The sequence below is a fragment of the Elaeis guineensis genome, chromosome 1, assembly GCF_000442705.2.
Source record: "Elaeis guineensis isolate ETL-2024a chromosome 1, EG11, whole genome shotgun sequence".
Taxonomy (NCBI): Eukaryota; Viridiplantae; Streptophyta; class Magnoliopsida; order Arecales; family Arecaceae; genus Elaeis; species Elaeis guineensis.
In genome coordinates this window covers 168920491-168942964 of record NC_025993.2, presented here as the reverse complement: position 1 = coordinate 168942964, position 22474 = coordinate 168920491, and the positions used below count along the sequence as shown (strand labels likewise).

Below are 22474 nucleotides of genomic sequence, written 5' to 3'. Positions count from 1 at the left end.
ATGATATACCTTGTATATTTTACAAAAATATGTTCGATAAAAAATTTTAAAATAAAATATAATAAAATTATAAATTTTCATTATTATGTAACATCCAAACCCATAACCATATCCATTTTATAAAAATGTACAAACTATCTATCTAATATTAGGTTTAGACATTTTTCTCAGAAGCATATTATTATACATTAAAAAAAATATGGATGATTACGATCTATCTATTTTATAAATAAAATAATTTTAATCTATCATTTAATAAAAAAAATTTTTTACCTATGTAAAGTAATAAATTAAGTATATTCGTTATTTTAGTTGTGCATGTTTATTTTTCTTCACTAGAATAAGAAAAAAATTAACAAACTAAGAGACATGTTACATACAAAAAATCTAATTTGAACTTTTTTACATATATATATATATATATATATCTTTTCAAATATTTAAATTTACATGAATATCCTTATAATTGCTATTTACATATATATCCTTATAAATTTTTCTTTTTGCACATCTATCTATAAAGATATTTTAATCATTTTAATTTTAAACTGTTAATTTTAACAGATGATATGGGTATATATACAAAAAAAATATTTTATGATAATATAGATGTAGATATCAATTTTGAAAGAATATTACATACAAATTAGAATGTTAAGGATGATATACACATAAAGAACCCAATTGAGAAAGGGGGAAAAGCACAAAATGTAACACAAAACTTTGCTATAAACGTTAGAACAGTTTGCTCTGTCAGTAACTAAAAGATAAGGAAAATGAAAATGAAAGAAAGGATTTTCTTTAATGCCTCATGAATAGTAAATAACAGCAATTTATTATTCATGAATAAATCATGGATCCTTGAATTTTTGATAGATCTTGAATGACAGAACTTTTCAACAATCATGGAGCACAAGGCCATAATGGCTTGGTAGACATTGGATGAGAACTTGGAGAACATATTGAATCCCAGCTTGCAGCAATTGCATTCCCTTTTGCCTGAATTTGTTCACGGATCAATGTTGGCGTTTCAATTCTTCCAATTAGAATGCCAATAATCCATGTAAAACTGAACTTCAATGCTGCTTCTACGTTGTGTGATAATTTAATTCGCTGATGAAAGACAACCCTTAAGGGACGTCGGTTGAACTGATGGAGCTTAGGTGTATGGAGACAAAAACAAAGAATGACAGCTCTCTTAGTTTACATTTTGTCCAATTACTGTACATCCACTATCAGAAACAAAAAAAAATATACACAAAAGATACGTATGGGAAAAAAAATTCAGGTTAAACAAACATATAGAGCTCGACTTTGCAATATCTTACAGTGAATAGATTCCAGTTAATATACATCTTACAAGATGGGGATTTCTCTGAACTATCCATCCCCTTTTATCAGACAAGCTGCATGCGAAAAATTGGACAGCATAATTGAATTAATATGATCAAATAAAAGTATAAACAACTACACACTGTGAAAATTGTGGTAATAACACTTACCTCTACACTGGACAATATTATGTCCAACCAAGCTTATTCATCTCTGATTTGTAACTTCCTCTATTTCAATCATATTGTTCGTGCCTGGTCATGGAGCAGGAGTTATTTTGTCTACAGAATGGAATAATTATTCAGTTGTTAGTTGGATAGGCTTTCGATTATTGAGTCTCTCCACTTCTAATTGGAGGCCGCAATGCATTTTCTGTTTCCCTCTTTTGAGAAGCCAGCTTCAAATTTTCATTATCTGCCTCCTTCTGAGCTTTCTTCTTCGCCAGCTCTAGCTGCTTGCAGTTTTCTTCGTGGGCACGTCCAAACATTTTTGTGAAGTTGAGAAGTGTGGAGACCACTGCAAAAGATATTAAAAACAAGTAATAAAAATCAATTAGGAATGAACTTATACAGACCTGCCAAGAAGATTCTAAATGACCAGCTGGCACATGATAATCAAGACGCTGTGAAAGACCAAGACCAGAAGTAATGCCAAAAATGCCGATCGATAAACTAGGTTAATTGAGAAAACGGCCAATATGAAAACATTCACAAGTGGGCATCCAAGAATTGTAAGAGCTAACTTATCCTTTGATAATCTTACAAGGGCAATCCAGAAATTTTCTGAGCTGTATAGTGTGTTTGACCAAAGGAAAGATTGTCATTCAAACAAACAGGTGAACATAGAAACACAATGAATCCTATAATAGACATAACCCTTGGAATATAGAATGTACCTGGCATGATAAAATTTAGAAGCATACCTCTATTCGTTCTCTTAATTCTTTTTACCACACACATTCTATTCTTCAGGCCTTGCATGAAACCCATTTTATATAAAAGGTAACCAAATTGACTTGATATATTCTTAACTGACTCATAACTCTGACAAGCTCTCCAATTTATTCAAACAAGTTTTAACATCCTAAAACCCACAGAAAATCTTGCTGATAAATAACTGCTATATAATTGCAACTGTCAGGTCTGCTCCCTGTGGCATATGCCTTGTTCACTGCACCAACACAAGTCTTTTCTTGTCTTACACGCACATTGTCAACAGACTGAGCACAACTCTTTCTTCAGGAGACTTGATTGCACCCAGTACCAAAACTGCTGTGATATCAGGTGCTTGAGTATTCCTGCTCCCCTATTGCTTGTTTCTTGTTTGTTGCAGTAGGCAATAAAAAAACTCCTATTTTTAATCCATTCTGCATAGCTTATTATAGATGATATTTCAAACAAGAGGAATTTCCTTGCCTCAATTGACCCACTTTATCAAGATGAAAGAGAGCCATTGCAACGAGCAACAAGGCCATGCAAACGTGCTCCTTTAAAAAGGGAAAGAAGTAAAAAGATGCCAGATTAGAACTTCAAGAGCAAAACATCCAGAAAAAGGACCAGAATGGCTTTTATGAACCACTGCACAGACTGCATACAATAGAGCTTTTCAATGCTGCAAACAGTGAAAACAGCCTATCACACCCAACTTATTTTCCCAAGAACTTTCACCTTGACTTTCTATCTATTTTCCAACTGAGATGAACAATTACAAGTTTACAACTAAATGCTAAATCTGAGTGGATCGATAGAAAATCAATGTGATGCTATAAATAACAAATGGTTCTGAGTACTAGTGTCAATATTTCATCAAATCCAATCCGATTTAGGTTTGAGTCAAACAACCTTTCTCAGCTTGGGATTGAGTTGGGGAGCCTGCACTGAGTTTCTAAACAAGCAAATCCACAACTTCAGATCAGTAGAATGAGTGGTTGAGCCAGGTCCAGTCAAATAATGCTGAATTAAATCTCATGCCACAGAGGCCCCAAAAATTAAATCTATTTTATTGATCATGCTCGGGGTGCCCTTTTTGCACGATGGCATTTTAAACTTCTCTATTTTGCATTGGCACTGCTGGAGGAAAAATATTTTGTCAAAAGCAAAAGCATTACACTTTTGTTTATGATTTTGTATTATATCCAGTCTTGCAACTAACTATATAGTCATTTAGTGTCACCATATCATCTTGCTCTGCTAGATTTTTATACTCATTCCCCTAATAGCGAGATTCTGAACATCTTTTTTCCCACCAACTAAATTGTTGACAAGGTCAGATGGGGTAAAGCAAGCCCATAAACTGAAGTCTTACAGGTGACAGAATGCTGCGTATAAGCTGGACACTGTGGCTAAGTAGAGGGTCGGGTCAAGTTGGAGATGAGCCTAACTAGCCAACAGACCAGACTTTAGTAGTTCTACGAAACAAAACTTTTGTTTCACTTTTATGATGCCATTCATCAATTATAATGATAAATTGAAAACTTATTTTTCTCAGTTCATGATCCTAGTCAGTAACACTGGAAATACATGGACACAAAATAACATGGTGCTGAAAGAACAACAAAGATGAAGTTTGACACACAAGGGCAAGATAAAACTCGAGGTTGCCTTGCAGTACTCTTTCCCACTTCCCCTACTTTGGAAGCATGGAATCCAGCCCTTTGCCACCCAAGGTTGCAGAGGTGTTCTGTGAGCACCCATATTCCTTACTGCCACTACCACTATCTTTGTGGTTCTCTGAGCTATTTAACTATGGTTTGAGCACAATTTTGAAGGATTGCTGGATAAACATAATAGAGATAATACAGAGTCCACCACATACCCAATAATTAGACCTCTAAATTTTAGGAACTTCCTGTTTCCATAACCAACAATCACAAAAATTAACACTCAAAAAAGAATAAAGGTCAGAAACCAAAGTTTCCATCTTACTATTAAAAATGTTATATGACAGTAATATAATTGTTTTTTAGTTTAAAGAATGCCATCTATTTTTTCCCTCAAAATTTCTCCACATCTTATTTTTGAAAATAAGATCAATAGCAAATGGTTTCTCAAAAAAGATTCAGTGGCACGAAATTACATCCAGCCATGTTGCAAGTCCTAATTTTTTAGGTTTAGAGTAACCAAAACCAATATGAACATCAGACATGGTGTGATTAATTTTAATTCTAGAGAACCAAAAAAGCTCAACATGTGAATATTTCTAAGCATCATATTTTTTGTCCTTATTAGCTGTTAAAGAAGGGAAATAAAAAGTTCTTGTGGTCACATGAACCAAGATTCTGCATGTATGAATTAGAAGTACTATTCTACACAGTGACACATCACAGTTAAATCGTACCTAAGTACCTAGTACATTCAATGCATGTTCAGATCTGTAGGAAGGGGTATTTAATGAACGTTTGCATCCTGTCATCTTATAAAAGGTCTGGCAGAAAACTTGCAACCTGGAAATATTTTGTTCATATGAGTCGATAAATATGCTATTCATCTAGGTTAACACCCCCCCCTTCTCCTCTTCCTCTTCTCTCTCTCTCTCTAACAGTGACAACCAGGAGTGAAATTAATAGAGAATGGGTATATGAAGATGAACCTCAGCACCTCCAACACAAACATTCAACCATGCTGAGTGTCTGCATTATGTGTCAAAAGATAGACATTATCCACAGCAAAGTCCTTGATATCCTCCATCATGACATGGTAAAGCTTGGATTGATCATGTGATATTTCATTTGCTGAACATGTGCACTTACCCCAAGGCAGCAATATCCTGGCTATCATCTCCATTGAGTTCTCCAACATAAGAAAGCTCATGTAAGTTGTAACAATCATAATTATCAAGATTCATCTTAGCAACCTAATAAAAGCGAGTATGCTATTCTAGAGTCTATATTATCATTTGGCACTATTTTTAGGAGCCTCTTCGAAAAAAATCATGGGCTATTATTTTCTTTTAACCATTTGAAGATACACCTTCAAGGCTTCAACCATGCCCTCCCACTTACAACAGCTTCATTACAGAGCCATAACACAAGCTTTCTATGAACTATTTGCACCACCCATCCTTTCCTAATAATTGTTAGATCTTCTGCTATTTTAAGCTTTCCTAAATCCTTTCTAAAAAGATCCATCCATGTTATTTCAAGTCTTTCCTCATCCTTTCTTAAAACTTTGACATAAGATCTATGTTTCCCTCTTTACCAGGGCCTCTTTAGATTTTTCTTGCAAATTTTTCGCACATCCTACTTGGTGCTTTGTTACCTTATCGTCATCTAGTGCAGACATTTCTATCATACATCCGTGAACTCATCCTTTGATGTGAAGGCACCAGATCCCAAGCTAAAGACCAACTAAATTCTTATTTTATCAGAAGAAAATCAAAAAGAATTTTGAAGATAAAACTACTCTGGTAAAACAAAGTGTGGAAAGAGCTTCTGAGTGTATCTAGAATGACACATCATAGAAAGGAATTATAGCCATTTCTCTAAGATGTCCTACTGAAAATACAATTTTCCCACTGTGCCTAGAAGAAGTGTTGATTTGAGTTGCCATAAAATTTTCATTTTCTGGGTCCAAATCACAAATGTTTGCTCTATTCTTAGTCAGGGAGCACTGATTGCTTATGGTGGGAATTAAGTTACAGCAATATGATATACACCTCAATAAGAGAATTTCTTAATGGTATTTTCTCCAAGGCTTTCTTGATTAGTACATGACTCTGAATTCTCCTTAAAGAACAAAGTAAACAAAATATACCATGTAAGTATGTATCCTGTACTCTTTTAGTGATACCTTTAAAGAACTAATGTTGCAAATAATATAATTTCATATTTAAGATGATTATTCTGGAATCTGGATGATGTGATACACATTTCAGTAGGAGAAATTCTTTACAGAAAAATTATGGTATCACCCTTTCTTTCCATGCATCTATGTATCTTGCCCCTCTTCATTTTCCGAGATCAAAAACCCTCACATCTATTTCAAACATTTATTCTCTTTCAAATTTTCCCCTCTACTCTTAAAAATATGTGGTGAACATACAAAATGTGCACCTCCTCAACTCATGCGATATGGTGGACATCTCTGCATCTATTATCATGCATAGATACAAGAACACGAAAATGATTGCTCTGAGTTACATCTTAGCCATATTTATTCAATGGAAATCTTTCATTTTATGATATTCATATAGTTACTGTCTACATGTCCGTATGAAGCTTAATAATAGAACTGATAACATATATGCAAGATCTAAAATGCTTTTATTACAGCAATGGTAATATATGAATCTGAAGGATGAGATACTGGCTGCATGAACATCAAGGGACATGGCATTTCAATTATATGTCAAGTATGAGAAACAGTTACATGCCTTACCATCAATTACATGTCCCTAATACACATGTAACCTTAAATAAGAAATAGTAGCAATTATCAAGTATCACAAAAACCTTTTGTTAAAGGACTTCCAGAAATTAAGTGAAAGAACATGTACTAAAAAAAAAAAGTTCAAATACATAAATCAGATTATAAATACAAAAAAAGCTTAAAAAGTTGAGAAGATATTATAGAGTTGCTAATGATATTATGCAAGTTTTATAAAAAAGAATTCAACCAAAATCACCTTGCTCAAAAGGGCAACGTGCAGGATCTTCTCCAAAATAAAGAGCCAATGCATCTGCATTTCTACCCTGCATGACCACCAGAAATTCATCAACTCCTAGATCACTTGTTTCTTGTTCAAGTGTTATCACAGATAAGCAGCAATTTCAAAACATACCACCCCAGAATAAAGAGAAGTTAGGGATCTCACTTCAGCTTCAGCAACAACAAGGAACTCCTTCAAAGTCTGAAATCAAATGTTTATTTAGCGTCACAGAAAAACTTGTAAGAAGAGGAACATATACTTGTAAAGCAATAAAATCTATCTACTTTCATAAGAAACATGTGCTTGATCATGTTTTAAGCATGCATCTAACATTACCAGGCCTATTTGTGATTGATTTTATGCTTTTGGCCTTGAACAATTTGTTATGGATTCAAAATATCATGTTTACATCTATCAGCAACCTACCCCTGAGCAGAACTGGTATTCTGAGCCATTAATAGAAGGTTACTTTATTTTTAAACCACTTCTTCTACCTCCTATATATCATTTTTCCTTTTATTCCATCCTCTTCAGTTTGTCTTTCCCTGGTGTGCAACACAAAAGCTCAAAGCTTCATTCCTGGGCTCCATGCTCTTAGCTGAAATTTGAAGGAACAGCCTCCAAGGCTTTCAGATTTGTAGACTGAATCTAGGTACATTCATGTTTATCTGGATCAAGACTAGAACATGATTTCAAAGGATCGTCATAAGAGAGGTGGTTGCTGCTGTTAACACACCATTCTGTACATATCAAGGTCTGATATATGGTATTCAATTTATAATCTCTTTGGTTACATCCTTTAAAGTGTGGTATGCAACTAATGCAAGGTGAGTAGATGTGCTAGCATTCAGTATGATGTTAGCAGCCTGCCCCTTTATTAACAGATACATGTATTGGTGGTACTTTTACATGGAGAGCATCTGTTTGGGGTTATGTATTCATGCCACCAACACACCTGCATGCCTGCAATATGCACCCAAAAGTATATACATGCATGGGCATATTACTTGTTGTTGTTTTCTATGAACATATTCCTTCTGATTTACATTTATTATTATCAATTCTAGTCAGAATAAGCATTAACAGTTACAGATAAATGATGCATGATCAGTTTTATAGCTATGAAATCCAACATGCTTATTCAGTCACTGATAGCTGGATGCCCTATTTTCAAATAAGAGAGTGGTTTCTTTGGCCGCAAGAACAGACCAAACACCTATCCTTGAATCATTTCTTTTGGTATCTCATCTTTTCAACTTCTTCAGTATACCCTCCTCCTTGGCCATTTTGAGGGGATATCTTATACATGACAAAAGCCCCAAATTTTCATTCTTAGAGGCTCCTTGCCGCTGCTTAAGTATATAACAAGATAGCCTTCAGGGATTTGATACCAGATTCATGCTTGTCTACATTTTGATCCAAATTTTGAGAAGTTCACAGTTTGCTTTATATCCACCAGTTTGCTTCCCTCAATCATAATCACCAAAAATGAGAATAAGGCTGGCAATGCATGCTTTATCTGGTCCCCATGTCATATTCAAGAATATGCATTTTGCCAATAACTTTTGCAGATGATGTAGTGTTGAATGATGAGAAGGAAAAGTTCATTACTAAACTATAATTATATAGAAACGCAACATGGGCCAAAAATCAATAGAACCAAAAGAGTGTGTCGAACTCTAAATGAAGATGAAAATCAAATATACCACACTCAACTTGGTAACCAAAAGATACCAGTGTAGTCATTTTAGTTATCTTGGATCCATAATACATAAAAAGAATGGTGAGAAGATGGAGACTTGCCTAACAGAATTGTGATTGAGTTGAATATAGAGATGCTTTTGGATGTTGTGTGATAGATGTATGCCTCTTGATGATTTGCAACAAAATTTTATGCAATAATGATAGGCATGTAATGATGTATGATTCAAGACTTTGGGCCATACCAAGGCCCAAGCAAAGGTGGAAATGGTAGAGATGAGACTGGATTAAGGATATGTGGCAAAGCTAACAACCAGGAATATTCTAAGAAAAAGCATATTAGAAGAGATGCTGGGGTTGCAATTATGGAGAACAAAATGACAGACTAGAGCAAGACGATATAAGAAAATGAAAAAAATTAAATAAAATAAATAAGACCTCAGTAAATAGTGATCAAAGCTGTGCCATAGGTTTAAGTAAGATAAAGAGAAGACCCAAATCAACATCGATGGAATTTGCAAGGGAGAACTGGAAAAGCTTGCCATTGAACCAGATGCAAACCCTTACTATTGAGAATAATGGTGAGAGTGCGGCCTCTAGGAAATGAACCCAGAACCTCCACCAAGGGCCAACGCTGAGACAGGAGTGGAGCCACATGTGCAAGAGGAGCTGCACCCCTCCCCGACCCCAATTTTGTAAAACCCTTTGGTTATGACACAAGAACAAGCGCTAAACCCCATCCCACAGGGGGGCAAAAAATCATCAACAAATGTGGCCATCTCTTTTCCAAGCCTTTCAAAATCTTGCCTAATAACGATGACCCCCTTAACCTGATAGCATCAATTCGGTACTTGCATAACCTCCATTGAGTCCCATGCTATAATCCTAAATTACCGATAAACTCCAACAATATATAACCACGGAACTCGCAACATTCGAAGTCTCTAACCCCATATACTCCGAAGCCAGCTCTTATGTTGACTCCTCTAAGAAACTAAACTCCAAGAGCTACAGTGTCGCTTGTCCGTGCTAGCAGAGTTTTGAGAGGAATCTTTGGTGGACTGCAATCCTTCAATTATAATCTATCTAGATGTATATAATTGAAAAAAAAAATCCAAAACCATTAATTTAGAACTGGGGAGTAGGATGTTCTTGCTTCCTTATATTCTTCAAAACTCCAATAAGGGAAAAGAAACCTGACAAACATAACATAGAAAAGAAATATAGAGGGGATTAAGTCTTTACTAGGAATAGGAAAACCAAAGTTTGCGGACTCGGTACAGAAACCTGTGCCGGTTGCCGGCCGGTACCATACCGTATTGTACCATACCGTACCAATAATAAAAAAATCAAAAAAATCCCATCCAACAGCCAAAAAAAAGAAAGAAAACCAAGCCAAACCGGATCGAACCGGTACCATACCAGATCAAACCGCCTGGTATCAGATGGTGCGGGCCAATACCGTACTGAACCAATCGGTTCGGTCCGATTCAGACCATTTTCAGAAAAATTGATCTAAACCGAATCGGTTCTCTACTAGTATGGTACAGTACAGGATTACTGGCCTATTCGGACCAATACAGAATACCATGAGGAAAACTGATTTTCAGATTACTGATAATAGTGCAGCATGAAACAAATATGGTGATTTTTCTTCAATTTTATTTTCTTTCCGTACATGGCTTTCTATAAATATTCTAATACAACTATTTCAGAAACTAGATCTTACAGCCATATCTCCATCAAATTGTTCACAGAAATAGCAAATGAACAAATTTTCAACCCTCTAAGAAGTTCATGTAGTTGAAATTTGACCAATCGATGGATCAAGTGTGGGTCTATAAATATAAAGAACAGTGCCTTATAAGATCATTCAAATGTTCAAAACAACATAAAGTTTGTGACTTGCTAACTAGAGAATATTATGATGTGATGGGATCTTTGTAAATTGTTTGGACAAATAAGAAGAAGGTCACTGACAGGAGTTTACCGGTTGGCTATCTCCTTTTGTCAACCCCAAGGTTATTTTTGTGACATACATAAAGAACACAAGGCAAACACAGATGTTATTCAAATGTTCAAAACAACATAAAGAACAGTGCCTTATAAGATTATAACATAAAGTTTGTGACAAGTTTGTCAGCGCCCCCACACACCCCCCCCTTCTCTCCCTCCCCCCCAACCAAGACACAAACACACACACAAAAAGGCAAACACAGATGCACACACACATGCATGTGTACATGCAAACAAAGGAGACAAAAAGCAAGCACAAAAATTCTGGCTCAATTCCTGCACTGATAAGAGTGGTGCCAACCAGCAGACCAAAGTTCAGTTGGAAAGACCAAATGTAAGCTGTAATAATATGCAAATATGGTTCGCAAGGCCACACCGAGATGGTTGGGGCAAGGTTAGATGGTTATGGTTATTCTTATCAATCTCATTCTGAATATCTGACTTGTTTGTCAGCAAAATTATTTTTCTTTATATTCAGTGTTGTTTGCTTCAGAAACAATTGTGCGGTTAATCTTAGTCTATTTTATACATGCATGTTTTATGCACTCATGAATTGTAAACGTCTCCAAAATGCTCAGAGCCTCCAAGGTAATATGGCAAATAGTGCAATTAATTTACATGAACATCTCTTCCTCATTGAGGTATCATTTGGTCTTTCTCACTGATAGTCATTTATCATCAAGGTGCTTAAAAAGCCAAACCAAAACATATCCAATCATGCTTTTCTCGTGGTCATACATGCATAATTGCAATTGCCAACACTATCTAATCAAACTTACTCCAATGATATAAACGTTAGTTGACCTTTTTCCAACAATTGTTTGCAAAATATTGAATAAAGAGAAAAAATCATAATAGCAGTTAAATCTGCTCCAAGAAAATGTGTATCTGTTCGAGGGGAAGGAAAATTGATTGATAACAAATGCAGGAATCCATTCCCATAGTATAGATGCAGCGAGGCTTACCCAGATCCAGGGGTTTTGTTCCTAAGCATAAATGCAAGCATGTATACATATAATGAATGAACAATCAAGGATTTTAACTACCAACTCCACAGGGTGGTAAGCGGCATACAATACTGACTCAATGCAATGCAGGGCTTGGTATGCCACCATGCCGATATATGGTACAAGTGTTGTGATGATTCCGACATGGTACCATTCATTGGTATAGGTGAGTACTTTACCATATCGATCAGGCACCATATCAGTTAGGTACTAGTATGAGGCGTAATACTGACTTAAAAACCTTGCAACCAGTTATAGATTTGAACTTACAAAACATTCCTGATCGGAAGAGTCCTAATTTCTGTTCTTGCATCAGTCTGACAAATTGAGTAAAATAAAAGAGACATGAGAGGCCTCTTATTTTAAAAAATGACAAATTATTGTATATAGATAACTTAGCATGAGAGATGTACATTAAAAGGTACATGCTTGGCTTCAGAAATTCAGTTCCTCCTTGGGAATATGGAATGGTCTTTTTCCAAGAAACTGCTTTTATTGATAGATTTACATCCAGACACTTCATTTAGGAGCATCATTCAGGTAAGAAGAACCATATAAACATTTTGATAAGACCTTTTTTCAGCAAATAATTATGTAATATCATAGATTGGAAACCCAGCAAGCAAAAGATCAGGAGTTAGGTAAATGGTTGCTGATTATATGCATTTGTACCTTATGAAAAGTAGCAGATACAGGACCATCATTTTCAGATGACGTCAATTCTTGTTCAACTTTCTCTAATCCTTTGCTTATTGCTTGCATTTCCTCTGCCAAAATCTTCAATTGTATCTGTACAAGTCAGTTGTTCTACCCAATCAGCTGCCAAATATAAGTTAGTGATGAACAAAAAATTCCAAGCAAAAACAATAATACCTTTGACGCAGCTTCTAAGCTCACAAGGTCCTTGTCAAAATCAAGAACTTCTGGAAGTTTATCAGCAAGAACCTGCCGGTCGAACAAAAGTATGTAGTTCAAGAAAGAAAAATAACAGAGTGCTTCCAAAAACTTAAGTTCATAAGTTCTTGTGGAAAATGCAAAGTTAGGCGAGCAAATGGTGCATGGTTTGCTATTATATAATAATAGCTACCATTGGGTGCATGGTTTGCTATATTATAATAAGCTACTATTGGGGACACGCCTGAATCAAGAAAAGCAGACAACCGTATGTCACATGTAGACTTCATCCAGTCTCTGTCTTTGGAGCCCATAGTTGGCCCATTAGGACCTATTAGGGATCCTAGTAATTAGAACTTGGAGCTAACTGGCTGATCCTTAACCTTACCCAACTCACAGTAACATCTTCTAAACGTAGACAGTCAGCAGATCCTCCACTTGGCACCCTCTAGAATTTGCTCAACCTAGACCAACAGACACACAAGTTTCCCCCACGCCATGCTGAAAACAACAATCACAAGGTTCAATTTTAAAAACATGAATTAATTGCAACTGCAAATCATGTCATACACTTCTAAGGTACCACTTATGATTTTCAGTGTAATGTTCATTGCACCTTGATCCCAAACTTAATATTGCTTGGACAAATACTGGACCCAAGTTGCAACATTCCCTCCCCACACCACCCCCCCCCTCCCCTCCCCACAAAAAATCTTCGCACCCAGGAACACACACAAAAGGAAAACTAAAAGAAAGAATATTTTCATCCAGGTAGCCCACATAATGCTAGCCTTATCCTCTCATACAAGGAATTTTCACCTGGCAGACTAGCACAACAGCCATCCAATACCAGAAACCCAATCATCTCTGAAGCTTTAAGACACTTTCAGGTCACCTTGTCATTTCTCAGGACTAATCCACCACGTAGACCTTTTGGAAACAATGGACCATTATCACAAAATGGTCTTTTCCATCATAAATTTTCTGTAGATTCTAATGAGGCTAAACCACCAAAGTAGCTTGACAAAACCCCAAATTCAGTTCCCCAACTTGGTCTATGAATCATCAAATTAACTTGCATATTTTATGGCCACCTAGTTAACAGATTTGCACTTGCCTTTTCACCCAGCACTTCACAGCCCTCACACCCTATAAGGCTACCAAAACCAGATCCTACACCATAGCATTTCACGTTAAATAGCCTTTTAGCACACAAATATCCACATATTCATTGATTTACCCATGTCAGTATACATGATGATGTTCTGCTTCGCATCTATGACTATCCCCACAATGTGCCACATATATCTTCACTCCTTTTTTTTTTTTAATCACTCTCAATGCCTTCTTGCTGCTGACTGCAATACCTTTTTCTCTCCATATGTTGGGTATTGGTTGAACTGATTGTACTCTTCGGAACCTGATAAGATTCAATAGGAATTTCAGAAGTCCTTCGCTCTTCTCTTCAAAGTGGAAGAAGAATCTCATATCAGAATGGCTTGGAGAAAAAAATCTATAACAAGCAGATCTACTAGAAAAGTAGGAAAAGCCCTTCTCTGAAGCTAGGAATGTTATCTTTTGCTCTGGCAGCAAAAAAGCCCCTAGCTCAGATGGTTTCCCCATGGCTTTCCACCAATGAGATTGGGAGCTATTCGAAGGTTATTTCATTTGGTTTTGTGAGGAACTATGTTCAGGGACTATTAGACTTAACTACTCGTGCATCACTCTAACCCCAAAGAAGTAGGTTAAACCCATTCATTAATGAATGGCATTCATAAAATCATCTCGAAGGTATTAGCCTCACAGATTTAGCCTCTTATGGGCCAATCTGTTGGGGAGTCTCAACAGCCTTCATATAAGGAAGACTTATCCATACGGTTGCATTTGGTAGCTGGCAATCTATCCAGATTGCTGGCAATTTAATGTGGTAATCTAGATTACTGTATTTGGTATGCTTTTTTGGGTGGTAATTCAGATTGCCTTGGGGAGGGATGGCTATCCAAATTATCACTTCTTTGGCAATATTGCAATAAAAATTTTGGACAAAATTATCCTTCAAAAAAATCACACAAAACCCATTGCCTAATGCCCCCCCTTCGCCCCCACCCCCCTATGCGTGTACCCTCGACCCCCCAACACCCCCCCCCCCCCGTGGCTCCTCCACGCCCATCCCCACGAACCCAATGGCTCCACACATGCCCGCCCCCTCCCCACCTCTCTAGTGTCTGCGGTTCCCCACACCCCTCGGTCCGCCACTTCTCCACGCCACCAACACACCCATATCACTCCTGTTACTTCTCATCAGGAAAAAAGAAGAGCACCAGGACAAAATTATTGGGGGTGTTTTGGATATTTGATTTCACATTACCAATAATCTGATTGTCATACCAAATATGTCAATTAAGATTTTCAATAATTTTACTGCAACATTACTTGTGTGTACCAAACACAGTAATCAACATTACTAACAATTTAATGGTGGCAATCTATCCTGAAGGCAATCTACATTACCTTCCAAGATTGTCTAGTGATGCATCAAATGCAACCTAAGAGCTTTGCAACCGTGCAAGAGGTGCATAACCACTACAAAATGCCTGGACAAATTGGGGTACTCTGTAAACTGGACTTCGAGAAGGCATATGATCAAGTTAACCTGAATTATTGGAGGTGAGAGGTTTTGGCATGAAGTGGCCATGGTGGGTTGAACTTTCATTAGCGGGGGCCAATATTGCTACTCTTATTGGCAGAGAGATCAGAAAGTAGATTCAATGTTCCTATGGCCTTAAGCAAGGGAATCCATTATCCCCTCATCTCTTTGTCTTAGTTTCTTAAGTGTTGGCAAGATTTCTAGAGACTACCACATCCGACTTTCTTATCAAAGGTTTCAGGGCCTTCGAATATGCTGGCTGAGATTATGAGTCCACAGTATGTAGATAATTTTATCATGATGAAAAGGAACAGATTACATGCTTGAAGCTAATCTTTTGTTGCTTTAAAGAAGTCTCTGGAGTACTAATCAACTTCGTGTATGGTGGTGTTCATAGGGAATGATGTTCACCAAGCTGTTCGTTGCTTTGCTTGGCTCAGCTATACCACCTGCCTGGATTCACTATCTCATTACTGGGTTGGCTAGCAAGTTCAATGGGTAAGTGGAGAACATAGAAAGGGATGCGATGCATGGGTAGTAGTACTTTGTTGGTGTCTTTGGCTAGAGCGCAATAGCAGGATCTTCTCTGATCAAGCCAAGCACCCTGAGGATGCCTTCTTTCAAGCTGCATCTCATCAAGGATGGGTCTCGAGCTGCTTCATAAATGGTGCTCCAGCAGTTGAGCTTTCTTTTGTTAAAACTATAGTTTTGTTTCTGATGATCTGACAGCCATAGTTGGGAACCGGTGTTTGTTGCATTTGTGTTCTGGGGTACTTATCTGTGCCCCTGGTTTTTTCTCCCTCCTTTAAGAGGCTATACACTTAATTTTCCTAATGAATCCTCTTTGGGCCTTGGCCCATTTTCTCCCAAAAGGGAAAAGATGTTCTTTTTCAGAACACAAACCATCAAACCAAGCTTTTAGGAGATCACAATGCATAATAATGCCATCTTCTGATCCAAGCACATTATGACATGTTATGCTCTTGAACACCATATAACCCTCTTCCACCAGATCCTATAAGACAATACTTTGCCTAACAACAGACATCCTGCACCTATGCTAAAACAAATTTTACTACAATGCCACTCATATTAATTCCAATATGTTCTGTGATTCTTTCCATCTCCCAGCCAAATGACAATGCTGCATTAAAAAATCGCCATAAGCGGCCTTTTACTACTCATCTTATTCCTTCACATCTGCACATCCAATCCCATCCTCCCAACAATACAAAACCTAATCTTCCACCATCAGTGAGAAGTTAAATCCACATCATCTCCATTTTTACCCAAGCAATATACTTAAATGCCATGACAATGTGTTTCCAACTGTTAATCCTGAGGGCATTGTACAAAATAACCTAGAACTGTGATATGGATTATACATATAGCTAAATATTCTTTATACTTCCCAAATCCTATTCATTTATTTCCAAATTCGGCTATAACTAATCATTTTTAAGAGAAAATTACCAAACTGTTTCCACTTCCCCTGACAGATATGGCTTTCTGTCCTGAATCAAAATCCAACTGCAAGTCCGATGCTCATGCTCATGTGACTATTGTACATTACTCCAGTGACTAATTTAGAAACATAATTTACACATAGCTCATACAAGTGGTACTTAAATTTGTCAGAACACATGAATAAGAATGAACATGAATGAATACATGATAACACGCGTACATAGATAACAGTGGCAATGAAGCTTGTAATAGCTGAAACATTAGTAGTCAAGCTAGTCACAAGATTATATTACTCATAAAATAGAAACCAAAATACAGTGATAGAAAGAAGAGACTAAGGTACCTTGCACAAATAATGCATGAGAGTCATTTTGTTATTGCGTGCACGTGTATCGGTGAGTTTGAGAAGACTATCCAACCGAAATCCGATGGCAGAACCTGCAATTATGGAGAAATGGTTGAAAGTCAGTTTGCACAGACAAAGTGCAAATAATGGTTACACTTACAAGTTACAACCATCTTAAGCCTATCAAGCTGATATCCTGCATGAACAGGAGAACTAACTCGCTCACATGGTAAACACTTAAGTCAAAATGTGGATGCCCATTATGGAAACCAGAACTATTAACAAAAAGATCAAGTGGTGAATAAAATGATCAAAATTAACTCGAGAACCTCCAATATTGTTAAAGAAACTGAAAGTCAAAGAACTTGAAATAAGTTGGTAAAACAATAGGAACTCCTTAAAAGGAACAAATTCACACATAGGCAGCAACCGTTCCAAGAAACCTCCTGAATCAAGGTATATCTACTACAATAGGTTGTCAAAGGTGGCTGCCTTAGTGCCTAGGAATCCCAGTCACCTAGGCACCCACGCTTTTATAGGTTCCTTGGAGGGTGGCCACCTATGTGCCTAGGTTGACACCTAGTGGAGAACATAGGCATCTAGTGACCAATATGTGACAAGGTGGTACCTTCATTGCCATCCATTAATTAAGTGCTATTTATTGATTTTTAGATTGGTTTAATAAAGAAGGATGACAATTCAACTATCATTGTGCCTTCCTAGTTATTAATTTTGCATATGAAGATAGAAGAACGAAGCTGAATTGTTGACATATTTTGCTAATTCTTAGCACTTTGAAACATTCACATGTTTCCGCTGATTTGTTGACATACTTGGCTGATTATGTAGCTTATTTGAGTATGCATCATGAGAGGGACTGATTTGGTGTGTCACCTTGTCGTCATTAATCAAGCTCGAAATGAGCTGGATCATTATTTTAAAAGCAAATAGCCAAAACTAGAGCTGAGACCATGAAAGAAAGATAAAATTGAAATTCACTGTTCTATAGGTGAAACATAATCACAATCATGTAGCCTTTTCTCAACTATTAGGGCTTGGTGTTCTATAGCTAAAACTAAGTTTGGATTCTTCCACAAAAGAATCCTATTATGCGATACACTTAGAAGTCAATTCAAATAAGTAACTAGTTCCTGAAACTGGAAAGCCTACAGTTTCTTATAGTTTATGGTGATCTAGAAGGTTCGATGTCTTTGTAAGTCCTATCCCTGTCCATGTTCATATAGGAGCCACATTGTGCTGTAAGTTAATGGTGCTTTCTGAAGGCCTCATACACTTAATCTTTATGTTTTTTTAAAAAAAAAATAATTTTCAAGCAAACAATGAATTTTCTCCCAAAAGACTATGCTGATAAACATGGATGTAATAATTCATGAGGTCCAGATTCAGAAAGAAAAGTCATCCCACAAAAAATAATTAATCATTGGGATTTGCGTGATCACTAAAGGACAGAGGACAGCATCGAAACTGATATTAATACTAAAAATGTTGCCTTCTCCAAAAAAGTGAAAATATCAACAATTTAATGATAGATATCTATTAGCTCAAAGATAGCATAAGTTTGGAATCATAAAACCAGTGATATTCCCAAATATAGTTGTTTTTTATATCAAAACCATCATATCAGTGACATTGTCAAATAGGTGATAACTAAGCCTAAAGAAAGTCGATTTCATAGCCTATGTGACTAGAAGAAAACTTGGCTTGTAATTGCATTGATATTTGTAATTCTGAGACTAGAAGAAAGTCAAACTAGTAGCCTATATGACTAGAAGAAAATAGGCATTCCATTGTAATTTCAGTGATAATTGTAAATTTGTAATGCAGACAAAAAAAAAAAAAGGTTGACTCATGTTTGAGCACCATATCTGTTATTCTGACTCACCCCTGGCAGTTCCCTGGTTCAATGCATTTCCCAAAGAAAGAATTGTCTGCATGATTCTTTTTAATTTCATAGAATTTCGGATCTGATATAACATGGAGGTATATATAGGTTAGTGACAATACTTAAAAACAGCTAATATCCTATGCTAGAAAGATTGAATAGTTACCTCTTCTGCTGCAGAGTTAATAATGTTTAAGCTACTTCTGAGGTCAGCAACCTGGAATAATAAAATTTTAAATGGAAGTATTTTGCATTAATATATAAATATATAATAAACATACTATATTGGAAGCAGTGCACACTGAAAACAGTAACTGTGACCTGGGAACGGAATTGTATCTTAAAGGAGAAGACTCTCAGCTTGGCTTCCACCCTTGGTACCTTCATCAACTCTAAAAAAAACTGGCAGGAAATGTAAAAGGAGCACAAGTCAGCAACTATTATAGGAACATAATGTTCAAGTTATATGTAATGTTATGATATACAGCTCAATACTTTCAAATTTCAATCACAAGCAAGGATCAGGAAGTTCCAGTACTTTAGATTTCTTGAGGGTTCACGAACAGCAAGTTGAAGAAGTGATAAGGCAATGAAACGATAATTAACAAAGGAACCAGACTAGCAGCTATATCAGTTAATGGATCATCAGATGCATCAATCATTATCAGACTCTAAGATATAGATATTATGATCAAATTCCAATCGAAATCCAGCAAGAATTTGATCTAATAGTCTTTGTATCTCTGTCTTATTCAAGGTTGTAGAGTTTTCATCTAGGCATAGGTGTGCCATTAGACCAGGCCAGCCTTAAAAAAAGGGGCTCAAAAATTAAGGGTGAACCAAAGCCTAAGAAGTTAAAGCCTGCATGAATTTGGTCCAAGCTCAGGCAAAGGATTTTAAGAAAATCAGCATGGGCCCAACTCTAAACCTAGCATTGCCAAATAAAGAGTTCAACCTAGTATGTCTGACCCAGCCCTGAGCCTAGGCATGGCCATTTAGCACTAAGCAAAGTTAGTGCAGACTTCTGCACAGCCTACCAGGCATCTTGACACCCTATTGAAGAGCTTAAGCCAGATAGGAGATTAATTACTTCTCAGCTGCACCCAGTTAATAAGGATATCTTCAAGATTTTCTGGCCTAACATAAAACTTGGCTTCTTAGGCAGATTGCTTGGATGGGGCAATGAAGTCAGTGTCCAGATTACAGATGGATGGAACAGATTAGTATGGTATCGATTAGAGACTATTGGGTGCATCAAACTTGACTAGAACCGGTACTATGACCACATTTCAGCCTAAATTTAACAAGAAAATGAGTAGTTTGATAGAGTTTTCTGAGCAAGAATTTTGACGTAACCAAGGTTTTTATAATTTTTAGCTGCATCCAGTTATTAGAAAAAGCATCCTCTCTCTCTCTCTCTCTCTCTCTCTCTCTCTCTCTCTCTCTGTGTGTGCACATGCGCATGTGCAGATGGGCCAAAGGGCATTATATTACTTTATGAAGATTACATGTACACAACCAGTCCTAACCAGGGCCAGCAAGTCAGTAGGCAATTCCATACCTACAAAGTAGAAACCATCACCAAATTTACAGCTACTGTAAAATCAATTGGCTAACTGATTGGCCTCCCGGATATCAGAAGTTGTGCTATACATTGTCTGACTTATTATAACGGTTTACAGCTTGGGGAATCTGTTGGCCCAGCTGGTCGCGCCAAAGCAATCCTAAGACTCATTGTTAGATCTGTAATTGGTTATGTGTATAGAACTATATGGTCGTCCGATACAGAGTCTAGGTTGATTTATTTTTGGCTATGTTTTGGAAGCCCCAAAGGAAGTAGGATATAAAGTAAGGGGCTTTTGTTGCAATCTGAAAAGAGGGCCCCTAGATAGATGGGCTCAATTAATAGAGGAAGAAGGAGCTGATGACCCCTAGATAGATGGGCTTAATTAATAGAGGAAGAAGGAGCTGATGACCCTAAGAGAAATCAGACTGATGATAAGTTGACCAGACTAGGTCTTGTATCCGGATGTTTTTATATGTGTGACTGGCTTTTTGACATATTTTAGAATTTTTTTCTGAAGCAAAATCCAGCTGTTGGAATTCTGTCTATAACTTCTGATGATGCTCTCACATTATTTCCACAGAGCTGCATTAATGCGATGCCTAAAACAGCTCGTGAGCTTAAATCACTAACTTTAGCACTATGGCAATACCACAACAGCATCCATCAACCAGCCAAATATAAACAGAAAACAAAAATGAAATGAACTAACCTGCTCACATTTCCCTAAGCTTTCTTTATCACCATTATAACCCTGCAAAGTCAAGTAAAATCTATAAGGCAAGGAGGACAAAACAAGAAAGAGAACTTGCACTAATTATTCCACACAAATAAGAAAGTACAAGAGGTGATGTAGCAGATATAGGAAACTTAATAGCTGTTTGAATGGTCTAAGTGACAATACATATGTACCTTGAGTAGGTCCATCTCATCCTTTGTTGGACAGAACTTTATGAGGTTATCCACTTGATCGACATCCAAAACAGAATCATCAAGAGCAAGCAATGAACTCTGGAATTAAAAATGCACGACAGTCATGAAATATGGAAACCAGAAAAAAAGAAGCTATACACTAGGGCACCAAAAACTATAAGAAATGAAGCAAAGAGAATTGTTAAACCCAGAAGATAAGTTCTGTCCTATCAAAAAATTGAAACAAAAAAGATATATGAACATGCAAATCATATCAAATTCCATTCGGTTTCTATCTTTTTAGACACATGCCAAACCGACATCAAACCTATGCTTCATTTTTTAGCCGTGTGCCATTGGAACAAACAAGACCAATAGAATTAAGTGGGGAAACTATACTCATGTATGCGGCAAGTATATTCATATACATATATGTATATAGGAACATGCACGCACGCATGCATGCATACACAAGCATGTGCCCATCCACATGCATGCACGCAACCACCCACCCACCCCCACACACACCGCTGCATGCACACACACATATATAAATACATGCATACATGTATGTATGTTTATGTATGTTTGTATGTGTGCGTACATGTATGAGTGTGATCACAATATACATGGGGGGTCTTTACACTCACCATAAAATCCCATATTAATGGTTAAAAGATAAAAATGTAAGCAATTAGATGTGACTGTGATGGCCTAAAATATCTATATACAAAAAATCACATGGCTTGGAGCCTTGGACTAGTCACCCAATGATATAGTTGTAATGGAATGTTATCTGTTGATTTTGGGGTAAATGCTTAGTCTTGGGGTCCAAAACACATGATTTTTTGTATATAGATATTTTAAGCTTCTATATAACATCCAATGGCTTACATTTACATTTTTTGACCACCAATATTGAATTTGGTGATGCGTGTAAAGTTCTTTCTTTACATCCTACATCTATTATAACCACACTATATACATGGAGAGAGAGAGGGAGAGAGACCACATGTATATTACAGTTTACAATCACCCA

The 22474-nt window shown here is 36.7% G+C and overlaps 1 protein-coding gene across 1 annotated transcript in view; it reads right to left on the bottom strand.

Moving 5' to 3' along the window:
* Window positions 1–1166: 1166 nt before the first annotated feature.
* The window catches only part of LOC105060193 (formin-like protein 18), a 33463-nt gene continuing 12155 nt past the window's right edge, over window positions 1167–22474 (bottom strand). Inside the window, exons 7-18 of the mRNA XM_073247923.1 lie at window positions 21436–21534; window positions 21236–21277; window positions 19281–19361; window positions 19126–19176; window positions 18960–19041; window positions 17054–17148; window positions 12576–12647; window positions 12375–12491; window positions 7111–7179; window positions 6955–7021; window positions 1503–1848; window positions 1167–1406 (exon numbers count right to left, since the gene is read on the bottom strand). Coding sequence (XP_073104024.1) covers window positions 1661–1848; window positions 6955–7021; window positions 7111–7179; window positions 12375–12491; window positions 12576–12647; window positions 17054–17148; window positions 18960–19041; window positions 19126–19176; window positions 19281–19361; window positions 21236–21277; window positions 21436–21534 — 963 coding nt within the window. The 3' untranslated portion in view covers window positions 1167–1406; window positions 1503–1660. The remainder of the gene's footprint in view (window positions 1407–1502; window positions 1849–6954; window positions 7022–7110; window positions 7180–12374; window positions 12492–12575; window positions 12648–17053; window positions 17149–18959; window positions 19042–19125; window positions 19177–19280; window positions 19362–21235; window positions 21278–21435; window positions 21535–22474) is intronic.